Source organism: Cervus elaphus, chromosome 18 (genome assembly GCF_910594005.1).
Source record: "Cervus elaphus chromosome 18, mCerEla1.1, whole genome shotgun sequence".
Taxonomy (NCBI): Eukaryota; Metazoa; Chordata; class Mammalia; order Artiodactyla; family Cervidae; genus Cervus; species Cervus elaphus.
Window position 1 is genome coordinate 59,232,550 of NC_057832.1, and position 24,550 is coordinate 59,257,099.

A 24,550-nucleotide genomic window follows, 5' to 3' on the forward strand; every position below is an offset into this window, starting at 1 on the left:
TGATTTGTTTAGCTGTATAACTATGTACATAATGAAAATGGTCACTATTTATCTCCTATCACTAAGTTTTTGTCATTCAAAATTTTGAGAGTCAGTTAATTAGAAATGCATTCAGGACACTGACCCCAAAAGACTTCATCATTTATCATATTATTTTTTGCCTAGAAAATTACATTATCAATTTTTCTCCTACAAAAAGACAAGTTTTTGCAATAATTGTGAGAGTTCAATTAATAATAGGAAGTTATACACCATTTACATCCTGTGTTGTAGTTTGGATTCCAGCCTGAAGACAAAGGACCACTGTCATCTTGAGTAAGAGAGCTAATAATATTGTACATATGCTCAGTGGCTCAATGCTCAGTCACTAATTAATTAACTATACACTGTTTTGGAAAGTGTGTTAAGTTCAGCTCTATAGCTTTGTATGGGCAAGGGTCTTGTAAGTGAATATAAATCACTACCACATTCATATAGAACCATCTCTTCTCATAAAACTAAAGACATTCAAGCAATGTTGATCTTTAATGAAGGGGTTCAAATTATTAACAAAGGGCTGGTTTGAGATTAAATGTGACACAGGAATGAGTTTCATTCACATTAATGTTGGTCATTTGGCATAACTGGCAGAGATTAATGAGGTAAATTAAAAACACATTCCAATGCAATTTATTACTCATGTGAGAGTGTCAAGTTCCTCAGCCCCATATTTTCGCTAAAGTATAAAAGGGATTATTGAAAATTTCATTATATCTCTACTGTGGACTTGTTCGCTTCAAATTAACTTGAGCTTTATAATGATGATAGACGTTAAGGATATTAGTCAGAATAGCAACTGACATTGCTCACTACGTGCCAAGCCCTACAGTAAGTGCTTTATAATCATCTCCTCACTCACAGAAGTGACCTATGAAATGGGCACTATAACAACCTCCATTTTATAGATGAGGAAACTGAGGCTCCAGAGAGGTTATCTAACTTGTTCAGTGTTACAGTGTTAAGAACACAGAATTAAAATTCACAGCCAGATCAGTCTGATTCCAGACGTGGCACTCTGCTGTACTATACCTCACATCCAGTCTCCATTTGCCTTATTAATGTAAAAATAATAGGAGAGCAAAAGATATCATCAAAACTCAAAGATCAAATGGAAACCAACACTTTATAGGTAAGTGTGTGAAGTCACTCAGTCATGTCCGACTCTTCGCAACCCCATGGACTACCACACTCCTCTGTCCATGGGATTTTCCTGGCAAGAGTACTGGAGTGGGTTGCCATTTCCTTCTCCAGAGGATCTTCCTGACACAGGGATCAAACCTGGGTCTCCCGCTTTGTAGGCAAACGCCTTACCATCTGAGCCAGGACTTCCCTGGTGGCTCAGGTGGTAAAGAATCTGCCTGTAATGCAGGAGACCTCGGTTCGATTCCTATGTCGGGAAGATCCTCTGGAGAAGGGAAAGGCTACTCACTCCAGTATTCTGGCCTGGAGAATTCCATGGACTGTATAGTCCGTGGGGTCACAAAGAGCTGGACATGACTGAGTGACTTTATAGGTAAAGTGATATATAAAACTTTTGGTATATACCTTTAGATATTTTCCACTACTTGGTCAGGGAAGAGTGATAACATTTTATGTAGACTTCTTAATTGAGGTTAGAAACAGCCTAATAAGACAACAGGAACTTCTCTGGTAGCTCAGTGGTAAAGAATCTGCCTGTCAATGCAGGAGATGTGGGTTCAATCCCTGAGTCATAAAGATCCCTTCAAGGAGGAAATGACAACCCACTCTAGTATTCTTGCCTGGGAAATCCCATCAACAGGGGAGCCTGGTGGGCTACAGTCCGTGGGGTCGCAGAAGAGTTGGACACAACTTAGTGACTAAACAACAAGACAATGACGGAGTTTTAAGCTTGGGTTTCATGTATGCATAGAACTATAGGCCCTCAGGAGAGGCAATACTTCACCCAAGTCATATCTCCCCTGAAGGCAACCTGGATCTTTATGTTGGACTCAGGCTCTACAGTGAGAGACATCCAGCAGTATCCTCTGAGATTTTCCTGGTGTGGTCATACAAGGCTGAATCCAATCCAGATGTGTTTTCTTGTACCCACATAGTGTTCATTTGCTTGTTTTACTTTAACCAACGACCCACATTAAAAAAGTAGAAAATATTTACAGGAAAAAAAAAAAATCTTTATTTTCATCTTATGTTGTTAAATAAGTTTTAGCGAAACTAATCCCAGATTTCCTTATGGGAAGCCCTTGGCTGATTTTGAGTTACAATTGCCTCCTTTAGACAATTGAAGGGTATTCTCCATCCTGACTCAAAGCCACTTTACTGCAGACATCCTCTTGCCAAGCCTCTTTTGACATTTAAGTGGCTCCTCCTGACCTGGAGAAAAACCTCATCCACCAACCAGATTCAGAAACCTATTACCTGGTGCTGAACTGGTGATGTACTACACCCTCTTTTATTTTAACCTGGTGATTTGATGCGTCTGTTTTCCAGGGGCATGGTAAAGAGATCACAACGGTGGCATGAAAACAAAAGAATTCTGAAGCAAATGGATGATCTGAATCTTTGAAAGGTTTGTTTAAAATGGTTACAAAGCCACTAATACATATTTATTTAATTTTGTGAGGAAGTAGTATTTTAAAAGTGGTGATTCATCATCAGCATATTTAATAACATAAGAGTCAAATAAGTTTAAAATTTAGTACAAATAATTTTCTTTGTTAATTTCAATTCATACAGAGCATTCTACTTTGAGGTTTTGAATGACTCCATTAAAAACTCTTCATATAGAAGATATGTGCTTAAGTATATTTTATATATTATGTATGAAGTAACAAAATAATTTTACAATATAAAATTATATATATACATATACACTTATATTTATGTATATGTATGGAGAAGGAAATGGCAACCCACTCCAGTATTCTTGCCTGGGAAACCCATGGATAGAGGAGCCTGGCGGGCTACAGTCCATAGGGTTGCAAAAAGTCAGACACAATTAAAGCAACTTAGCACGCATGCACACATACAAGTTACGTAAGTATACATGTGTGTACATATATATGTCCTTCCAAACTATTCCCAATTAACTTTAAATTACATTAATATGTTATAATAGAAAATTCTTACCTCAGCCAGAAAAACAACTAAGCACCAAATTAGCACAAACATTAAGCTCTTGTGGACAGTAATATATCGAAGGTATGTGTTCCATGTAGTCACTGCTGGTATGTTCTCCACATCATCAAAAAAGCAATCCTGTAAAAAAAAAAATCCTGGTTATTACAATGAGGCAATACAATTTCACACAACAATTGTGGTCTTATTTTGAATGTGAGGAAATAATTATTACTATCTGAAACTAAGTGAAATTTCAGTGAACATAAACCATTATGAATGACACATGCTATGTCACTTCACAGCCAGTAAAACTGGAGCTAGATAGATAGCTTTCTGCAAAAATGAGAAACACTGCAATTCTTTAAACTGTGAACACAGTATCGCTGATAATACAACTATATTGTTTTGGACCATTTTACCATTTTAATGCTTAACAATGTCACACATTTTATCAATAAATGGTACTAGCGAATTGAAGCTTCCCAGAATCCCCCTGATTTAACTCTTTGCTTTGGGGGGGGTCCATGGAAAAATAGTTTGGAATTTTGCCAGCTCTAGTGGTCTTTCAATAGACCTGAAGGCTGCCTGATGCTTGTACATTCCATAGTAGCTAGGATTCTCTTTCCCAACTATGACTTAAGTTACATAAATCTAACCCTCAGTCTTCATCTGTTATTTGAGAGCTATAGTTCAATAATTTGAAAGAGAGAAATTCCAGATATTTCAAATGGAAAAGATAGTTTTTATTACCAACAAAATTCACAGAAGCAGCGCTAGAACCTCAGAGAAAAGAACCCTATGAAATCAGAATATGGCACACTGGTTAGGTATAAAGATTCTTGAAGTCAAATAAACCTGATTTTGATACTGGACTCTACCATTGCCCTCCTAGGAGCTGCTTGAATCCAGGCAGCTAAACTTCCCTAAAATTTAGTTTTCTTATCTGTAAATGAGGATAAGGACAGGTCCCTTCTATTCTATGTTCATGGCACTAGAAGCAATCAACAAATACTATTATCAGTCGAAGTGATCATCTTTACCATTCAACTTATAGAATCCAGTTTGAGAAATTCATCTAGATTGATAATTACAACCATACAGATAAATTATCTTTCAGGAAACCTTTTTCAAAATTATAGAAACACAAAGTAGGTACTTTAGAGATCACCTATTCTGTTCCCTCATTTAACAAAGAAGAAAACTTTGGCCCTAGACATTAAATGACATGCGACTTGCCAAAGTTCACACTACTCTTAACTGATCTATGCTATTAAACATATCAATTGATTATAACACTATTTCATCCAAGGCACTGAAGGAACTTTTCTAGTAAAACTAAAAAATATAAACTTCCTCTTTCCTACTGCTTCCTATTTTAAGAAAGAAAGCATTTTATTCTTTAGAAAATACTTTCTACCTGAAAGTTGGCAGTAGTATATGTTGAATTTCACGAACCTTCTTTAAAAGAAACCTGCCCAGAAATCCTATGTATATATAGCCAATTTAAAAGATGAAAAAGCTCAGGTTTACTAAGTTCAGGCAAGACTGATGTATAAACCAGAAAATTAGTCCTGTTGAGAGATTAGATGTATATATGCCTTAAAGAGATTACCTGCATACAGAAACATTTTTTAAAGCTCTCAATAACTGAAGCTACTATTTGTTTATGTATTTATTTTCACTCCACCTCTTCCTACAGAGGTTTTAAGGGGGTAATGAAACAGATTTATAATAATTCATAATTTTTCTAATTGATAATAATGATCATTACTGCTTAGAAAAGGACCCAATAACAGCCCTTGCTTTGACTTACAATATATCTTATGGTAAGAGACAAAAGGAAATCACAAAGGGAAATAGTTGATTCTTCTACATCTTGAAGTTGCTTACATAATGTTCATACTTTGGACTTTGGGAATCTTAAAAATAAACCTCATCCTAAACTCAAATTTAAGTAAGTTTTGCTATTTACTCTGTATTTCATTCCATTCTGTGGCCAAAAGAAAAAGCCAAACACCACACTGATAATTGATACACACCCTTAAATCTTCTTCATTAATTTCTTCACTGATTTCCAAGCCAGTATCCTGAGATAACCGTCTTGAATATATATCTATTTCGGCTAAGCTTGCCTGAGGAGCCAGTGACATTTTTCGTGTGGATGTTGCTGTCTTTCGATGAATGCTTTGACCTTGGTTCACTGAGGAGCAGGTCATAAGGTTCAGAACTGACTGCCTCCTCCCTCCCAGAAAAGTGGGGCCACTGTTGACTGCATTGCTCCGAGGCAGGATCCCCTCTCCAGGTTCAGAATGGGGAACCAAGGATAGTTTTCTCTCTAAAGGCTCATCAGAAGTTTCTTCAATCCCATTCATTTGTAATGAAGTCTTTTGTGCAACTGAAAATTTCCTTTTAGAGTTGATTGAATTGAGAATGGAGTTCTTCCTTTTTTCACCAAACTCTCCAGTCTGTTTAAAAGAAGTCTTTTTCGTTTCTTTCCAGGACACAGAAGTATCTCCTTCTAATGAGAAACGCCGTAAAGTCTCAGTTATGATTGAATTTCTTCGTTCTGCAGTAAACTGGTCGAAAGTGTCACATCCCATGAGCTTCGAGCTGAAGTCAGGCCGCTGATTTTGTAATTCAGAAAATGTCCCATAAAAATAGATGCTACCTTCATGTAAAATTAATATTTTGTCAGCTTTCCTTAAGTGCTCCATTTTAGAAGTGACCAAAATCCTAGTTTTGTTAGCCATCAATTTACAGACACAGCTTTAAGAATATAAAAATACACAAATATTAATTTTATAAACATTTTATTACAATAGTATATGTACTATATTTTAACATTTTATTAATGTACTCCTGTATATAACTTCTATTATAAAATGTTATTATTACACTTAAATAATTCTAAAAGTAAATATTCAATAGTAATTAATTTGGTACTTCTTGATTAAATATGTCATGAAATACTGTGTTATTTAATTATTATAGTATGCTATACCATAAAGTTGAGTGTTAATGGACCTAAAATGAAATTAAATACCCAACATTAAATAAACATTTGACTTTGAACAAACTAGTTACCCTTTGGGCTGTGGTTGATTCATCTAGAAAATGAGAGAATCAGATGACCTTTAAGATTCCTTAGAGGCTATATTTCTACACGTCTTCTAAAATGTCAGAACTTTCTTGTTCTTTAAACTTTCTGCTCATTTTCTTTTATATTTTAAGTTGACTACTAATTAAGTCCTCAAAGTTTACACTGTACAGAAGGACCTAACATATCATAAAGTAACTATATTCCAATAAAAAGTTAATTTTAAAAACCTTAAGACTAATTTGCTTGTTAAAAACACAACAATAACCTGAGAATTGTATAAGAAACCTGAACTTCCTCCAACAAAATTTCCCTCCAGTGTAGAAGTAAATCCTGACTAGAACCATCTAAGGAAGACCAATTTCTTTTAGGCATTAAAACAGTATATATTTTATAGAAAGAGCCATAATTCTAGACTAACACTTTAACATACTAATACAACTAGCAAAGTTTATATTGGTAAGAAGGTATTTATAATTACAGGATTGTAAAAATAGTATCACAGGTATTAAATTTAACCAAATTTTAGGAAAGGTGCTTCTAGGAACAATGTGGTGATTTAATACACACATACCCTACATCCTTACTGATTATTTTAAACTACTTCATAGTCTATAAAATCATTTTAATACTTTAAAATCAAGTCATATAACCAACTGTTCCTCTTAGGAACTTCACATACATTGAGCCCTAATGGGACCTCCAAGAAAATGTACACCCAAACTCTGTGTTCCTGAGAAAGAGGTTCTGAAGGAGGTATTGAGGTAGACGAATACTTAGAGCATTCACCTATATTAAAACATCAAAACATTCTATTTCTTTGGTTCCTTAAGAAGTTTACTATCTAAGGAGTAAAATACAGAAAAAGTAAATAAAAAATTTGAGTATAACAATCAATTTAAATAATATAAGCTATGTCACAAGACAGTAATACTATCAAAACTCCATAGACAGTGATTGTTAAAGTAACAGCAATGGGAGAAATTGGTTCAGCATAAGGTGGACAGAAAAGTGAAGTGATCTTGACCATGGAGGGAAGATCAGATTTAAATAGCTAAATTACATAATGCCACACTGAGTCAGTGGTGGACCTTATTTCTCAAGGAATAATATGTAGCCTATGGTTGTATAGTCATTCTTTCTTGTCTCTTAGGATGAGTATTACAAGTTATTCAAGAACATACCTTTCAAATATTTCTTTCTCTGTTAAAACATCTAGATAGCCAAAAGGAGAGTCTAATAGGTACAAATCAGCGTCTTTGTATACTGCTCTAAAAAAGAAAATGAAAATTAAATTAAATTCCTTCAATATTTACCATTTCATTCGGTGTAGGTGATTTTAAATAAATTTTAAAAGATAAGTCACATGGGATTTTTATAATTTTGCACAATACTCCAAAAACTTCTGAGGTCGTTTTGCTAAGTGTAAGTAACATACACTTGCAAAAGTTACAAACTAAATCACACCATACATATAAATTTAAATATTGCCTTAAAAAAGAAAAAGGAAGAAAGAAAACCTTTCAACAATAGTACCTATTTACAGCAAGCACAATGCTACATGCTGGGAACACAAGGGTAAAAATTACACAAGCCCTGTTCTCAGCAATCAGAAACAAAGAAAAGAGAATGTTTCAACCCTGTAAAGTGTCAGAGACAGCAACTAAATCTCAGCACTTAAGTGAAATTACTTTTTTTTTTTTCATTGTTGACTGTTACCAATAAACCAATAGCAGCACTGTTACAACTGTATGATTGAGATTGCTCTTTGCTCCTGACAGTCCTAATTTATGGACCATACTCATAAAAGTTCCACAAAAGTGCAGGATGCAAAACTTGCAATAACAATGTATACCCATATTATTTTTATATTCTAAGTTAAAAAATAAAATTTTATGAGCAAGTAAAATCTTAAGTTCATCATAGGACAGTAATAAAATGAAGATATGGTCCCATATGAGTGGAAATAAGGTTATTTCTTCATAACATCTAAATTTTTCAGCTGTGGTTGTGAGTAACCCTATACCTATAACAACCACATACAATTCAGTGTTTACATGTAATTCTGAAAAAAAGAAACTATGTTTAGTCAGCAGGTAACTAAGAGAAATAAAATAATTAAAAACAGAAATGGCAAAAAGTCAAAGCAGAATCTAGAAGAAACTTTGCAATGCAAATTACTTTTGAAAACAACATTCAGGAACTAGATAAAAGACCCCCAACAAAATGTATCCTCAAGAGCTTTCTTCCCATACTCAATTCTTCTCTCTCCTTCACATTTATGACCAGGTGCTCAGTCACTTCAGTCATGTCCAACTCTTTGTGACCCCATGGACCTGAGCCTACCAGGCTTCTCTGTCCATGGGATTCTCCAGGCAAGAATACTGGAGTGGGTTGCCATTTCCTTCTCCAGAGAATATTCCCAACCCAGGGATCAAACCCAGGTCTCCTGAGTCTCCTGCATTGCAGGCAGATTCTTTATCTGCTGAGCCACCAGGGAAGCCCCATTTATGACCACAGTTTATCAAGAGATTAGAATAATATACACATCATCCAAAACTGGTCAACACATGACATATTCAGATCAGAAGAGCAATAAACAACTATTTTGTTTAATGCCCCAAACTGTATTTTATAATAAAACTGAAATTTTCAACTGGTAAATACAGACTCAATTCTATGCTAAAGTTTGAAGCCATATAGCATGTTTTCCTAAATTTGAAATGAAATGTTTAAGACAGTCTTACTTAGGCTCACAGATTAACCAACTTTCCTTTACTTAGTAGGCATTATTTTGTCTGTGAATTACTCATATCTATATATGGGCTATATAGATATATTGGGCTTCCCTGGTGGCTCAGTCGGTAAAGAATCTAGCTGCCAATGCAGGAGACACTGGTTCAGTCCCTGGATGGGAAAGATCCCCTGGAGGAGTAAATGGCAACTCACTCCAGCATTCTTGCATGGAGAATCCCATGGACAGAAGAGTCTGGTGGGCTAGAGTCCATGGGGTTGCAAAAGAGTTGGACATGACTTAGTGACTACACATCATTGATTTATTACTTGACATTGTAATCCCAAAGTCGAGTCATGGTTTAATGTAAAGTCAAGATGACCTGATTCAAACTGTAACTCTACCATTTCCCAGTGTGGCTTTTGGCAAGTTAAGATCTAACCACCTCAATTACCTCATGATCTCTTCCACAAAAAGTGGGAAGAATAGTTCTTTTTTGGCAGAGTGATATGTGGATTAAGTAAAATTACACATGTACTCACGCACACCCCACCCAGAATAGTACTAGGCAATTGTAAGTGCTCAGTGAATTAGTTTCCTCCCAGCTTTTGGAAACATGAGAAAATAAGGGGGAGAAAGGCCAAAATATCAGTAAGTCATTGTGATTTCTTGTTAATAACTTCAGCAACACAGTAAGAAGAATTTTATTCAAATAAACCTGGAGGAACATTTAATATCCCACATGATCAATATTTTTTTAAACTGAATGTTACAGTTTAACCACAAATTAACTTATATATATACACACACACACACACACACACTTCTCTTTGACAGCTCAAAATGCTTAGACCAAGAATATCTCTACCAAGAGACTACCATACCCCACACAATATTAGATGTGCTTGTCCCATTTATTTTTCTTTGAAGATTACAGACTTTAAGCTTAAGTATATCATCTGCCCTGCTATTTCTGTTGTGAGATTAATTAGTTATGTTGAAAATTTTGAAAATTTATGTTTATCTAAACCAAGAAACAAAACCAGAAGCCTAGAGCAGATGTGTACGTTTTGGGATAGGGTGAGCAGGGAACTGTATGGAGGACTAAATAAAAGTATACATCTTCTCTTCCCTGTGCTAGGCAGAATGTTAGGGTTTTCCATTTGAAGGGAATCATAAGGCAAACAAACAGATACACATTAACAAAAGGGTACGCATTTTTAAAAAGCCATGAACTTTATCAGATATAAATACTATATCATTATCTATAGTTCCAAAAGGTTAGGCTTAACCTGCTAGCTATAAGATCCTGGGCATTTTTTAATTCCAGAAAGAGGATATAAAGAAACAAGAGAACTATCTATAATGTTTTGCACTCATTTATACAACAAATGCTTGCTGGACCAATAAGCGGATATTCACCTTGCTAAAGAAATTCTTGCTCGTTGACCTCCACTCAATGTGATTCCACCTTCTCCAAGAACTATGTTGTCTTTCTCTGCAAACTTGGAGATGTCCTATTATCAAAAATAGAAAGTTAGGGAAAAGAGAAAAAAATAGAAAGTTAGGAATTGTCAGTATGTCAGATCTGAATTTAAAAGGTACATCTTCCTTCAAATGTAATCATGTATCAGACTTCCACTGTAATCACAGCAGAAACTGTGAACATCGCATCTCAGCTATTTCAAATGCATTTCAATTGGTCAAAACATCGCTGAAATTTCATAAAGAAGTTTTTCTTTAATTTTCCAATTGCTATTTATGATCATTAAGAACTGGAAAATACAAAAAGTAAAGCATATGCAAATTTGATATGTAAAGATGTGCCATCCACTGACCATTACACAAACCCAGGGCTATTAACGTGCTAACGTGCACTTCCTTCCAATCTAAATCCACCCTTTTAAAAGGAAATCTCCAAAGATGAACAAACCTCCTAATAAGGAAACAAAAAGAATATCATTTACATCTCCCTGAAGTATCTAAGCATACTCAGTGGGTGACCATGAGTACAACGCATCTCCTTTCCACACTTCTCTCACCTACTCACCCCCCAAACAACACAGCTCTCTTCATCCATCCTCCCACCTCATCCTTATATCCTCTCCCCATCTACTCTGCCTCTCCTGTCACTTCCCTGCCACATGTGTCCTTTCTTCAGTTCATGAGATTTTCTGTGGCAACAACCATGCTAGACATTCTAAAAAATTAGAATTTATAAGAAATCATCTTCAAATTGCCATTGTAAGCCTAACTCAGAAGATAAGCCATAATCCTGGAGAAAGCTGGAAAACATCCTAAAGGATCAATTAACCACTTTAAGATAAAACAAGACACAATTAATTGGCAAATTAATTCTTCTGAATATAGAAGTATTATAAAGCAGGCAGAAAATGCTAGAAGGCTTTCTGGAATAGATGAGGTTTGCCCTGAGACTTGAGAATGAGGAGTCAGGTGAATAGTATTCAGGTGCTCAGTGGTAAAGAATCCGCTTGCCAACACAAGAGACACAAGTTCGATCCCGGATTGGGAAGATCCCCTGGAGAAGAAAATGGCAAGCCACTTCAGTATTCTTGCCTAGGAAATCCCATGGACAGAGGAGCCTGGCAGGCTACAGTCCAGGGTTGCAAAAGAGTTGGACATGACTTAGCAACTAAGCAACAATTCTGTCTTTAGTTCAAAACAAGGTCTTTGCCTTTTCTTTTCTCATCCCCATATATATTCTCTTTTCTTTTGTTACCATCTTCTTCTCTCTTAAAAATACTCTTCAAGTCTTCTTTTTTCTTTCACAACCCAGAAGTAGTTCATCTGTTCTCCTTGATCTGACACTAACATTATCTATATTTAAACTGCCAAAATGGTTATTTTTATTGTTTCTGTTATCTACCACATGAAAGTTAAATAGAACTTCATATACAAAACTGTCAATTTATAGCTGATAAATTATTAAGTAATCATTTATATTATGAACTAGCTGGCAGCTCCTGTAGGCTGAAACCAAGCCAGCCACTGCCTCCAAGGAACTGCTGTTGTCAGTACTCTTGACCTAAGAGGACCAAATATGATTTTTTTTTAAATGTGGTTAAAAAAAAAAAAAAAAACCCTGCCACGTAAGAGAAGATACAGCTGGACCCAGGGGAGCTGGTTACTCAGGCACTGGAGTAGACCACTGAGACCCATATAGCACTGCAGTGAGGAGGACCTTCCATAGTTACAAGACCCAGGAAAACAAGTGCTTCAGTTCTTTCTACTGGACCGAATTTTTTTGGTTCAACTTATGAACCAGACCACATACCTATGATTCCATCCAAATAACAAGGATTGCAGCTAAATTCCACACCCCTGTTTTAAGTCTCAGTCTTGCTGAAGGAGCATACCCAGGAGCACCTCGACCTTGAAGCCTGAACTGAGCTGTTCTACGCAGCACATCCTCTGCCCTCGATCTAGAGCACTTGGTAAAACAGCTCACAGGTGTATTTCTTCTCTACTGTACCATCTTTCCCTTACCCATATTCCATTCCCTTTTAGAAAATTAAATCTTTCAGAGAAAAAAAAGAATACATTTTCGTATATGAATAAATTGAGTGTAGGCTTTTGTAAAGGAGGCATATTTTCTAACACAATCTGAAAAAGCCAGAGGTTACCGGAATTATTGGAGCTATTTTTTTTTCAAATTTGAATTCAATACAGTTTTAGTTAAATCAGATAAAACTTCTAATTTTTAAAATTTAGAAATATCAGTAGCTATCTTGATGGTATGATTATAACACAGTTATAGACTTGGAGGGTGCAGAATCCTAGCCCAGTGCAACAATTTAACAAAGATTTGTGGAATGAAGAAAGAAAAGAGGAGAGAATGGAGAAAGGGAAGGTAAACAAATATCAAGCTACAAAGAAAGAGGTATATATGAGATAAAGAAAATGAAGAAAGGTGTAAGCCTAGAGAAAGAAAGAAAATGGGGAAGAGAATAATTGTCAGAAGAAACAGATATCAACAGGAAAAAGCAGGAAGATAGTTGCAGCATAAAGAGACAAGAAAAATGAATGGGAATATAGGAAATGATAGAAGACAAGGAACCATAGTTGACACTTTAGCAAATATCCCTGGTGAATTTGAATGTCCAAAGAATACAAACGCAATTTATTACAATAATTTTCTTAAGACAATATATAAGAGATTGTTTCAGCCAAATATCTCTCACAGGAGCCTGTAATACTCATCCTTTCAACAAGCCAAGGAAATAGGAGGGAGAAGGAAACTAAAAAAGTCTCTTCCTTCTTTCCTACATGAACAGGCCAAAACATAACACTAGAGAAAGAAATCAGAAGATCCTCAAGTGAGCTCAAGCTTTACACACTCAGATTGAATGAAATATCATTAAATTCCTCCAAAAAAGACCAGGAATAGCATTTCCTTTGAGTACCACTCCTCAAATCCTGACTTGGAGCTGGTCCAGGGAAAGAAGAAAATGCATTAAGAAAATGAAGCTTCAAGGAAGGAACTGCTTAAATGGTTTCTCAGTACCACATTAATCTATTTCAATTATAATACAAGCTACTGTTTCCTTTTTATTTTCAGAACAGTATCAGATTTTAAGCTCCTATGACAATGAACTCTACCCTATGCCTGGGATGCTCAGCACTCAGTCAGTAAGCCACGCCTGCATCCCTGGGATGCCCAGGCCTGCCTGGAATGGTGCCTGGTGAGTCAGTCACCTTCTCTGGCCTGGCTTAGACAGAATGGGATTTCTCAGTGTGAAACTTCCACTCATACTTGGGAGAATTTCCAGGTTGGGTGCTTTCTTGGAAAATGCCATGAAGAATTGAATCTAAGCATCCTTGCCCCCAGGTCACTGGTGAGCTGAAATCTGAATGATGTTTGTGGTGCCCATTTAGAAAGCAGTTGGGATGTCATGTAAACCATGCTAGAGGTGACTGTTCAATAAGGAACAAAGCTGGAATACTCAACTGGATGGCATGGGACCCAGGATTTGAACCCCGGTCTATAAGCTATTGTGAAATCTCAGTTACTTAACAGCTTTGTAATTTAATTCCCCTAACCATAACCTGGGTGCAATTATAGTCCATCTTTTATAAAGGTGCTCAGTATGAGAAATAGAAATATGGAATGTACAAAGGAATTCAATAAATATAAATAAAGGAGATGAAATGTGCCAATCTGAGTGGAGTATTTTTAATTCTAAAATAAAGCTTAAAACAAAATAGAAAATATGAATGGCAACACTGACTACAGAACACAGTGGCCTATTTTCCAGTTGTTTCCATTAATAACTAGATAAGTAGCTTTGGGCAAGTCTCTTCTGGGCTTCAGTTCTCCATCTATAAAAGGGAATAATAGTATCTTCCCTTAACAGGTTCAAAAATTTGAAGTAATTTAATATAAAGCGCTTGGTCCATAAATCATACTCAAACATTGGTGATGTACAGTTTTAGAATGAGATGTTTACCAATGATTTGTATACATCATTCATTTCCATTTGACCTTGAATAAAATGTTCACCTGATGTAATACTATGCCCCACTCTCCTACTAAAGGAAAAGCAAATTCTAATTAGTCTGAAAATATAGCCTTTATTCATATTATCATAAAAATGTACAAGGGATAATGTAGGGGGAAAGAATTGGACTGAGAATTGGAAGTCCTATGTTCAAGTCCTAATTTTGTAAGTCTTCACCAAGTGTACTTCTGTTGAGGTTGCTATGTACACGGTCACATATTTTGAAACTTAAAGTTCAAGGTTCTTAAGAGTGACACCATGTTCTTAAGAGTGACACCATATTCTTAAGAGTGACACCAGATTAGATCTAGATACTTTCCAAATGCTTCCACTTTGAAGATGGCTATTTAATTTTATTTAACATTTTGCTGTTGTTGTTTAGTCGCTAAGTTATGTCTGATTCTCTCATGACCCTATGGACTATATAGTCTGCCAGGCTCTTCTGTCCATGGGATCTCTCAGGCAAGAATACTGGAGCTGGTTGCCATTTCCTTCTCCAGGGGATCTATCTATGCTATATTGTGCTACGACAGTTTTATTCATCTTATTATCTTCTCAATATAAAATAATCAAAGGGAGCCTGCTACTGCTAAGTCACAAGTAACTGAGATTTCCCAATAGCTTATAGACCGGGGTTCAAATCCTGGGTCCCATGCCATCCAGTTGAGTATTCCAGCTTTGTTCCTTATTGAACAGTCTGCTACTGCTAAGTCCGACTCTGTGCAACCCCATAGACATCAGCCCACCAGGCTCCCCCATCCCTGGGATTCTCCAGGCAAGAATACTGGAGTGGGTTGCCATTTCCTTCTCCAATGCATGAAAGTGAAAAATGAAAGTGAAGTTGCTCAGTCGTGTCTGACTCTTAGTGACCCCATGGACTGCAGCCTACCAGGCTCCTCCATCCATGGGATTTTCCAGGCAAGAGTACTGGAGTGGAGTGCCATTGCCTTCTCCGCAAATGGAGTGTAGGGAAGGTCAATTCTTTACCTTCTCTTTTCCAAGAAACGTTTTCACACTTTTAGGATGATTCTGTACTATTTGATTTGAAATTTCCACTATAATATGTTTTAGCAGTACAAATAAACAAGAAGACTATTTTCAAGTACCCACATTTTTCTGCTAATTAACTAAGATACTACTGAATGAAGAACACCTAGTTAGACAAATAAATACTTTAGCAATCAACAGTACAGTAACCTTCTTCATGAATCAACATCAGAATTCTATAATAAGAAAATAGATGGACACAAGCTGCTTTCAAGGAAGCTCTGTGCTCAAATTCATTTGTCCAGATTTTTTTTGCAGTCTGGACTAGACTGGACTGGAAGTGTAAGGTTTTTGTATTTCAAATTATATAGGTCTATCAGATGTTCTATGACCTTCCCTGGCATTTGATACAAAAAAAAAAAAAAAAAACCCTGATAAAACCATTGTACATAAATCAATGAGATTTTGTGATTTTAATTCTATAAGACATATTCTCATGAGTAGGACAGCTTGGCCAAAGGTATGTCTTCTTTTTTTTTAAGAGATGCTGTTTCTAGAATCCTTTACAAAACAACATTTAGAAGTTATACTTCCAAAGTTACAGTTCCCCCAGCAAGATCTGAGAGTACCCTTTTCCTCAAATCATCACCTACAATAGCTATTATGTTTATACAAGGTATGAGATAAGAATCTAGTCTTATTTTCTTTTACTGGCATAGTAAACATGATTTATTAAATAAATGATGTTTTCAATTAACTTATATATCATCTATCATCATCTCACATTTCCAAAGATCTACTTCAGGACTGTTTGGTTCCTTCTATTTCTACAATAATATTCTGCTGAGGTTTTGGTGTTTAGGTTTTTTAATGGCTTTAAGTAAGATTTAATACTTGACAAAGCACAATCCTTCTTCATAAACGGTGGTCTCGTTTTGCTCAGTCTCCTATATAACAATATTAACAATAATAATAATATAAGTAACAATGCTAACAACAGCTGATATATATTGAGTGTCTACTAGGTATCAGGTACTATTTTAAGTCCTTCAAGAGTATTAGCTTTTTAGATGCTCATCACAATCCTATCCCCCTTATAAACATGAGAAAATTCAAAAGTTAGAGAAGGTAAATGTCATTCCAAAGATAACACAGCTAAAAAAACAATAGAGTCAGGATTCAAACTAAGGCAATTTGTCTACAAAGCGTGGACTCTTAACTCCTTTTGGTATTTCCTCCCACATGAAATATAGTTTAGTAAAATTCTGAAAACAATCTTATTCAGATGTATTTGCAATTTCATTAAATATAAACATAAGTTTGAGTGCAATTTGCACCTTAGGATGCTGCTGGTGCTACTCAGCCGCTTCAGTCGTGTCTGACTCTGTGTGACCTGTGGCCCGGAGCCCACCAGGCTCCTCTGTCCGCGGGAGTCTCCAGGCAAGAACAGTGGCGTGGGCTGCCATGCACTCACTCCTCCAGGGGATCTTCCCAACCCAGGGATCAAACCCACAGCTCTTCTGTCTCCTGCACTGTGTGGGGCAGGGGGGTAGGGAGGTGGTTCCTCACCACTACCACCACCTGGGAAAACCCTCTTAGGATGCTAACTCTTAATGATCTTTCCATTAATTCAGTTCTTGTTTTAGATCTTTCAATAAGATTTTCTGATCTTCTATATACATGTTCTTTACATTTCCTATTAGATCTATCCTTAAGTATTTTATCATTTTCTACTAGTGTGAATTGAAGAGCTTTTTATTTCCATTTCTAGATTGTTGTTGCTAATATAGAGAAGAGCTAATTATTTTTGTATGCTTATCTACTATTCAGCCATCTTATCATATTCCTTTATTAATTCTGGCAGAGTTTTGCTCTCTGCTTTTGCTAGAATCTCTTGGGGGTTTTTTAGGTGAACATTTTTTTTTTTCCAGAAACATGTAACGTTCTTTTTTTAAGACAAACAGAATTAAATTTTACCATTTAAAATAATGCTTACTTTGGAATGTTTGGTTAAAAAAAAAGTTGTGAAGTTTTTTAAAATGAAGTTTTCTTCTAATATTTTTACTTTGAATTTTTATTACAAACCACTGCTAAAGTTATGTTAGATTCTTTTAGCATCCACTGACCTTGTTACATGGTTTTCTTCATTGTCATAACAAATTATTAATATATCATATTCATAGATTGTTTTATATTGAAGCACTCACATTTCTATTCATGAATCTTGCTTGATCATCTTTCTCATACCATGCTGAATCCTATTTATTAATACTTTATTTAATAGTATTTTATTTAAATATCCATATTCCTAAGTATGATTAACTACAGTTTTCTTTTTTATATAACTTTCCAGATTTTGATACAAATAAGCTTCTGGCTTTAGAAAATGAAGAGTTTTTCATTTTTGTCAATAATTTGGTATAGTTTAAATAATATAGGAAGTTATGCTGTTAAAGGCAAAATACAATCCAGCTATGCAATTATCTGCCAATAGTGTCTTTTTAAGTAATACACATTGAGTTATCTTTACAGTGATAATCTCTCTATTCAAGGTTTTTGTTTCTTTCTTCAATTTTGATCATTTGTATTTTCTTAGTAAATCATCCAGTTCCTCTAAGTTTTAAATCTGTTTCAACAGAATTGCACTAACTTTTAATAATAATTTTAATCCTGCTCATATTTTTGCTTAAGCTTCTTTGTTATTCCTAATATTGTAAGTCTTTTCTTTACTACAGATAAGGATGGATTCAACAATTTTATTGGTCTTTTCAAAGAACTGGCTTTAGGAATTATATTAAGTCTTTCATTTCTCTGCTGGTTTTCTCCTTCATTAAATTAAATTTTGATCATCACTTACTCTTTTAACTTTTTATTTAGTTCCTTCTTTAAAATTCTCAAGAAAAATATAAATTTTGTGTATTTTTAACCTTGTTTCTTAATAATAAAGGTATTTAGAGCTAAAAATCTTCTACTGAGTGCAGCCATGTTCTACAGATTGTTATATGAAGCATTCTAGGTTTCAAATAATTTATAGTCAGTCAGGAGATTTTACCTTTCCAAGTATTTGTTTTCAACTTACCTGGCTTAATTATATCTAAATAAATGCAATTTTTACCAAGCATAGCTAACATGTTTTGTCATTCTCATTAGAACCTATGACTTAAAAAGAAGCTAAGCAACTATAAAAAAAAGAAAAGAAAAAAGTTTGAATGGAAGAAGAGTAATATTAGAAAGTCTTACATGTATTTCCTAAAATTTTAATGGATTTTTACGGATCTTCAATAGCAAAACTTAAAAAATTGGGGCTTGGGCTAAATTTAGCTTAAGAGGAGAGATCTTCAAAAATATTTTAAAAAGATCTAATCTGATATGAAATGTAAAGGTGTTGTTTGTTGTTTTAGGAAACTGAAGTTGTTTTAAATATTATATAAGACTTTATCCTCTAGCACTACTTTCCTCAATAATATTTTAATGGTGTATAAAATATTTTCATTTGTTCGTATATCTAACCAGAAGTTATTAAAACTGCTATCCAAAATATTCATTATAATGATTGGAGTATAGACACACACATACATTCAAATATACATACATATATAGACACATATAGATTGCAGTTTTACACATCTGTATATATGTGCATATACATGTACATATATGTGCATATAATACATATGTGCCTGTGTATGTATGGTACGCATACAAATATGCAGGTGTTTATTCAGCTTGATCTCCATCATCCACTATTATGGTGCTAAGAAAAGAGAAGTCTATAATAAGTAAAAGAGGATGATTATTTTCTTTATGAATTAGATTACTATTTCTCTTAACAAAAAAAATTAAAAATATGTGAAAGATAATGGAGTTCTAAACAAATAAGTTGTCTCACTTTCCAAAGGTTTATCTCTTCAATCCTGTTAATATAACATAATGAGAGCTGACTGAGAAGGCTCATTGTATTCCATGACCCTAAAATATAGAAAAGTCAAATTTTTTCTCACTTGATAGAGGACAGCTTGACCAAAGAACATGTGATCCACAGTACTCTAAACAATTCAAGTTCATTCAAACCAACATGTCACACCCCTGTTTAAAACATCACAAAATAAACAAACAAAAAAATAAACTGGATCCTTGTGAGCTTCAGAATATAATCCAAACTTCAAAAGATGGCATACAAAACTTTTCCCAGCTCACTTCTTCATCCTCACCTCACAGCACTCTTCCAAATACATCTTGACCCCTAGCCACACTGAAGTTTTATTGTGCTCCAAATTTACCATATCTTTCACCATCTGCACCTGCTTGTCCCTCTATCTAGATGACTTTCCTCTACTTCTTAATCTGGCAAATTCCTTTAAGGTCAATAAAAATTTAATATCCTCCATAAAGTCTTCCATTACTTTAAAAGGCATGTTCCTATGTGTTTTAAGAGCCGTTTATGTTCCTATGTAAGAGCTTTCACCTCTTTTCTTATTGTCTGTTTACATTATCTTTATCCTCAAAGACTACGAGCTTCTCAAGGACAAAGACAAGAGTTATAATTTGCTCTATGCTTTGGGAGCCAGGACATGTTTAAGATATTATAGGCATATGTTCCAAACAGTGAATAAAGTATTTTAGGCAACTTAGAGATGGTTAAGGTTAATCCTCTGCCTTCAGGAGCTTACAATACACAGCCTACCAGGGACAACTTAATGAAAGACCTGGATTTTGAGTTAAGATGTGGCTTCATGCCTGAGAACTTCATGTCTTCCTCATCCAACTTTACCAAGTCTGCCCCCAACTTACCTCTCTGGCCAGGTTGACAGACTGTAGTAAGACACCAGAGCATACTCATTAACCCTAAACCCTGAACACTCATTAGAAGGACTGCTGCTGAAGCTCCAACACTTTGGCCACCTGATGTAAAAAGCCAGCTTAATGGAAAAGACCCTGATGCTGGGAAAGTCTGAAGACAAAGGGTGAAGGGGACGACACAGGATGAGATGGTTAGATAGCATCACCAACTCAATGAACACAAACTTGAGCGAACTCCAGGAGATGGTGCAGGACACAAGAACCTGGCGTGCTACAGTCCCCATGGTTGCAAATATTCAGACACAACTTAGCAACTGAACAGTGACAATAAATTCTGTCATTTCAAAAGTAGACTGTGATGTGAGATTAAACAGATAGATGAATGGAACAGAACAAAAAATTCACAAACAAACATGTAGATCAGAACCTAGCATAAAAGTGTTAGAATGACAATCTATGGGGAAAGGAGAAACTGCTCAAAATATGATCTTGGGACAAATCCCTAAGGAAGATAAAATTAGACCCCTAGCTCACACCAAATACAAAAATTAATTCCAGCGGTTTTTAGTCCTAGATGTAAAAATTGAAACTAAAAATACTGAGAATATATAAAATATATATTTTTACTTTGTGTGTTAGAATGTCTTAAAGAAAAGGTAAAGAACAAGCCATAAAGAAATACACAGATACAATTTGCTATATGAAAATCAAAAGACTATTTAACAAAAGATCTTAGAGCAAAATATACATTGCATCACGTCCCATCCATAAAGGATAGTAATGCAAGGTATTTAACTTAGTCCAGTCCTTCCAAGCTGTAGATACCAAGAAAGTATTAAACATGAAATTATCTTATTATGGGAAATACTTGAATAAAAGAAATAGGAAGGGAGGCAAGGAAGACTGGGAGAGCTGTCAGACCTCGATGCAGTTTCAACCCCCGAGTGAAGGAGAAAAGGATAGAAGCTTGAATGGAAATATATTAGAACACTGTACAATCTAAGCAAGGTTTGACAGAGCCATCTAGAAGTCTCTGAGACAAAATCCGTTAATAAATAAGTCCCATGTCTTTCAGACACAAGATCTGCTTCAGTATCCATGCCATACTTGCTCAATCATGGAAAGCAGCCTATAGAAGGAGTGGTCTCAAAAACAACTCTGAAAATGAATGATTTCAACTCACAGTGATGGACCCTCATTCAATTGCATTCCCTACAACAGTGGTGCATAAGGCATATCTCTCAGCTGCTACAAACTTAGCAAAACAATTGACAGAGGATAAGTAGTCAAACAGCTAACAAATATAACATCACAAGCAGTCAGGGAATTGCAAATTAGAACAGTAAAGAAATGGGGGGACTCTGCTGGTGGCACAGTGGGTAAGAATCTGCCTGTCAATGCAGGGAACACAGGTCTAATCCCTGGTCCAGGAAGATTCCATATACCACGGAGCAACTAAAGCTCATGCGCCACAACTGCTGAGCCCATGCACCACAGCTACTGAGGCCTGAATACTTTAAGGCCTGCAAGTCACAACCAATGAGCCCCGGAAAGCAACTACTGACGCCACATGCCCTGGAGTCAGCAATCTGCAGCTACTGAGCCCACGCACCACAACTACTGAAGCCCGTGTGCCTAGAGCCTGTGCTCTGCAATAAGAGAAGCCACTGCAATGAGAAGCCACCTATCCCAATTAGAAGGTCGCGCCCAATCTCCACAACTAGAGGAAGGCTACATGCAGCAATGAAGACCCAGTACAGTCAAAAGTACATAAAAGTAAAAAAAAAAAAAAAATACAACTTTTTACAACTTAGAATGGTAAAACTTCAAGTCTCTGTTAGTAAGAAGCGTTTTCAAAGATTGAGGAAATAGGAACAGTCATAAATGGCTAGTGGTAGGGTAAATCAGAACAGCTGCTTTAAAGTGCAATTTGGCAGTATCTAGTGATATTGGAAAGCAGAGACATTACTTTGCCAACAAAGGTCCGTCTAGTCAAAGCTATGGTTTTTCCAGTAGTCATGTATGGATGTGAGAGTTGGACTATAAAGAAAGCTGAGTGCCGAAGAACTGATGCTTTTGAACTGTGGTGTTGGAGAATACTCTTGAGAGCCTCTTGGACTGCAAGGAGATCCAACCAGTCCATCCTAAAGGAAATCAGTCCTGAATATTCATTGGAAGGACTGATGCTGAAGCTGAAACTCCAATACTTTGGCCACCTGATGCAAAGAACTGACTCATTGGAAAAGACCCTGATGCTGGGAAAGATTGAAGGCAGGAGGAGAAGGGGACGAGAGGATGAGATGGTTGGATGGCATCACAGTCTCGATGGACATGAGTTTGAGTAAGCTCCAGGAGTTGGTAATGGACAGAAAAGCCTGGAGTGCTGCAATCCATGAGGTCGCAAAGAGTCGGACAGGACTGAGTGACTGAACTGGCTGAGTAAAATATTAGAACAACCTAAACGTATGTCAATAACAGGGTAAATAAATAAAATGTTACACATAAGCACCATATAGCAAATGAAAAGAATGAAATAGAATTTCTACACCTAAGTAGTATAGCTGGACCCCAAAAAGGTCATAGGAGCAAAGAAGGCAAGCTGAAGAATGATGTGTAAAAATTATACCATTTATACAAATTTTGAAGCCACATAAAACTATTAAGTGTTGTTTATAGATAAATATATATATAGTGTAAATTCATTTAAATGGATTGGAAAAGTATGTATCACATTTGTAATAATGACTGCTCGAAGCTTGGGGTTTATGAAGAATGATGTTGAGGATTTAGTTAAATGTTCTTAAAATTCATCTATAGCTTTAACAATAAAGAAAACAAGGATATTGTCAAATGGATGTTTCCAAATCTAGAACAGATGCTAGTGATACAGATTACATCGTAAAACACGAAACCAAAGATTCCTGCACCTGAAAAAGATTTGATGTTCTGAGCCAATACATTTGACCTTCTTTTCTGGAATGAAATCATTTTTGAAGAAAAATGCATCAATGTGGATAATTTAATAAGTATCTCAAAGATTATAATTAATAGAAAGCTGTTCAGATTGAAGTGAAACAAAATAGGGGTAGACTGAAGAGAATTGTGAATAAGCCTAGTATTTTAAGATCAAATACATTAATAACATCAATATCCTGCTAATGTGAGTACTTATTCTGATTACTTTATTGTTCATTTGTAGAGTTCTTTATTAGTATTTAGCTTCTATTTGATTTAACATAAAACACTTTGTTTTGAATACTCTGTTAAACATTTATCTTTGCTGATTACTAAAGGCACTCCAATCTGGTGCTATATTTATCTTAAGGGTGTTGGTTTTCAGCCTTGGTGCTATCATGAGTTTAAAAAGCAGTACAGAGCATGAGCTGCTCAGAGAAGCTTTGTACCCAGAGACAAATGATTTCTCTTTACCTGCACTGCCACTTCTCTGGAGTTCTCTTGGAGTTACCCATAAAAACTGTTGGAGGAAATCACTGATTGGAATTAAAGTATAGGGCTGGGCTTCCCAGGTAGCTTGAATGGTTAAGAATCTGCCTGCAATGCAGGAGACCTGGGTTCGATCCCTGGGTTGGGACCATCCCTTGAAGAAGGGCATGGCAACCCACTCCAGTATTCTTGCCTGGAGAATCCCATGAACCAGAGGAGCCTGGTGGGCTACAGTCTATAGGGTCGCAAAGAATCAGACATGACTGAGCACACACAAACACACACAAGATAGAGGGGGCATGATTTGATTTCTTATACAAAAATTAACGACCGAGATTTTTTAAACCTAAGTCAAAATGAATCAAATATAAACTTTTAAAGATTGTGATCCAATTAGTTTTCTTGTTAAAGGAGACCCTGAAAAATATTTCTTTGTAACTGCCCTACACTGCCATTTTAATAAATTTCTTAGCAGTTTACCTAAAAATAAAATCAAGTATCTGGATCGTTGGTTTTCAAAGTTATTTATTTTGACCAATTATTTTCAGAATTATTTCAGACCAATTATTTCAGAATCACCTAGGGAGCTTGTAAAAACTGCTGCACCTATTCTTACTCAGAAGAAATAGACCAGAGTGCTGGAATCTGCATTTAAACCTGTGATTTTTATGCCTGCTTGAACCTGTTCTCTTGGCTAACTTCCTTTACAGCAAGTTGGTCAGAAAAGCAAATGTCAACTTCAAAGGATTCTGTGCACATAATATATTAAGTCTGTTTGAGATTGTAAAGCACTTGAAAATACTTCGATAAAGAGTACCAGAGAGGGTCAAA

General features: G+C 35.7%; 1 protein-coding gene across 3 annotated transcripts in view; it reads right to left on the reverse strand.

The window, feature by feature from the left end:
- The window catches only part of CFTR (CF transmembrane conductance regulator), a 191,923-nt gene that overhangs the window by 84,214 nt on the left and 83,159 nt on the right, over positions 1–24,550 (reverse strand). For all 3 annotated transcript variants that reach the window (XM_043873384.1, XM_043873381.1, XM_043873383.1), the window contains exons 12-15: positions 10,392–10,486; positions 7,420–7,506; positions 5,178–5,904; positions 3,148–3,276 (exon numbers count right to left, since the gene is read on the reverse strand). In XM_043873384.1, the coding sequence (XP_043729319.1) occupies positions 3,148–3,276; positions 5,178–5,904; positions 7,420–7,506; positions 10,392–10,486 (1,038 nt within the window). The remainder of the gene's footprint in view (positions 1–3,147; positions 3,277–5,177; positions 5,905–7,419; positions 7,507–10,391; positions 10,487–24,550) is intronic.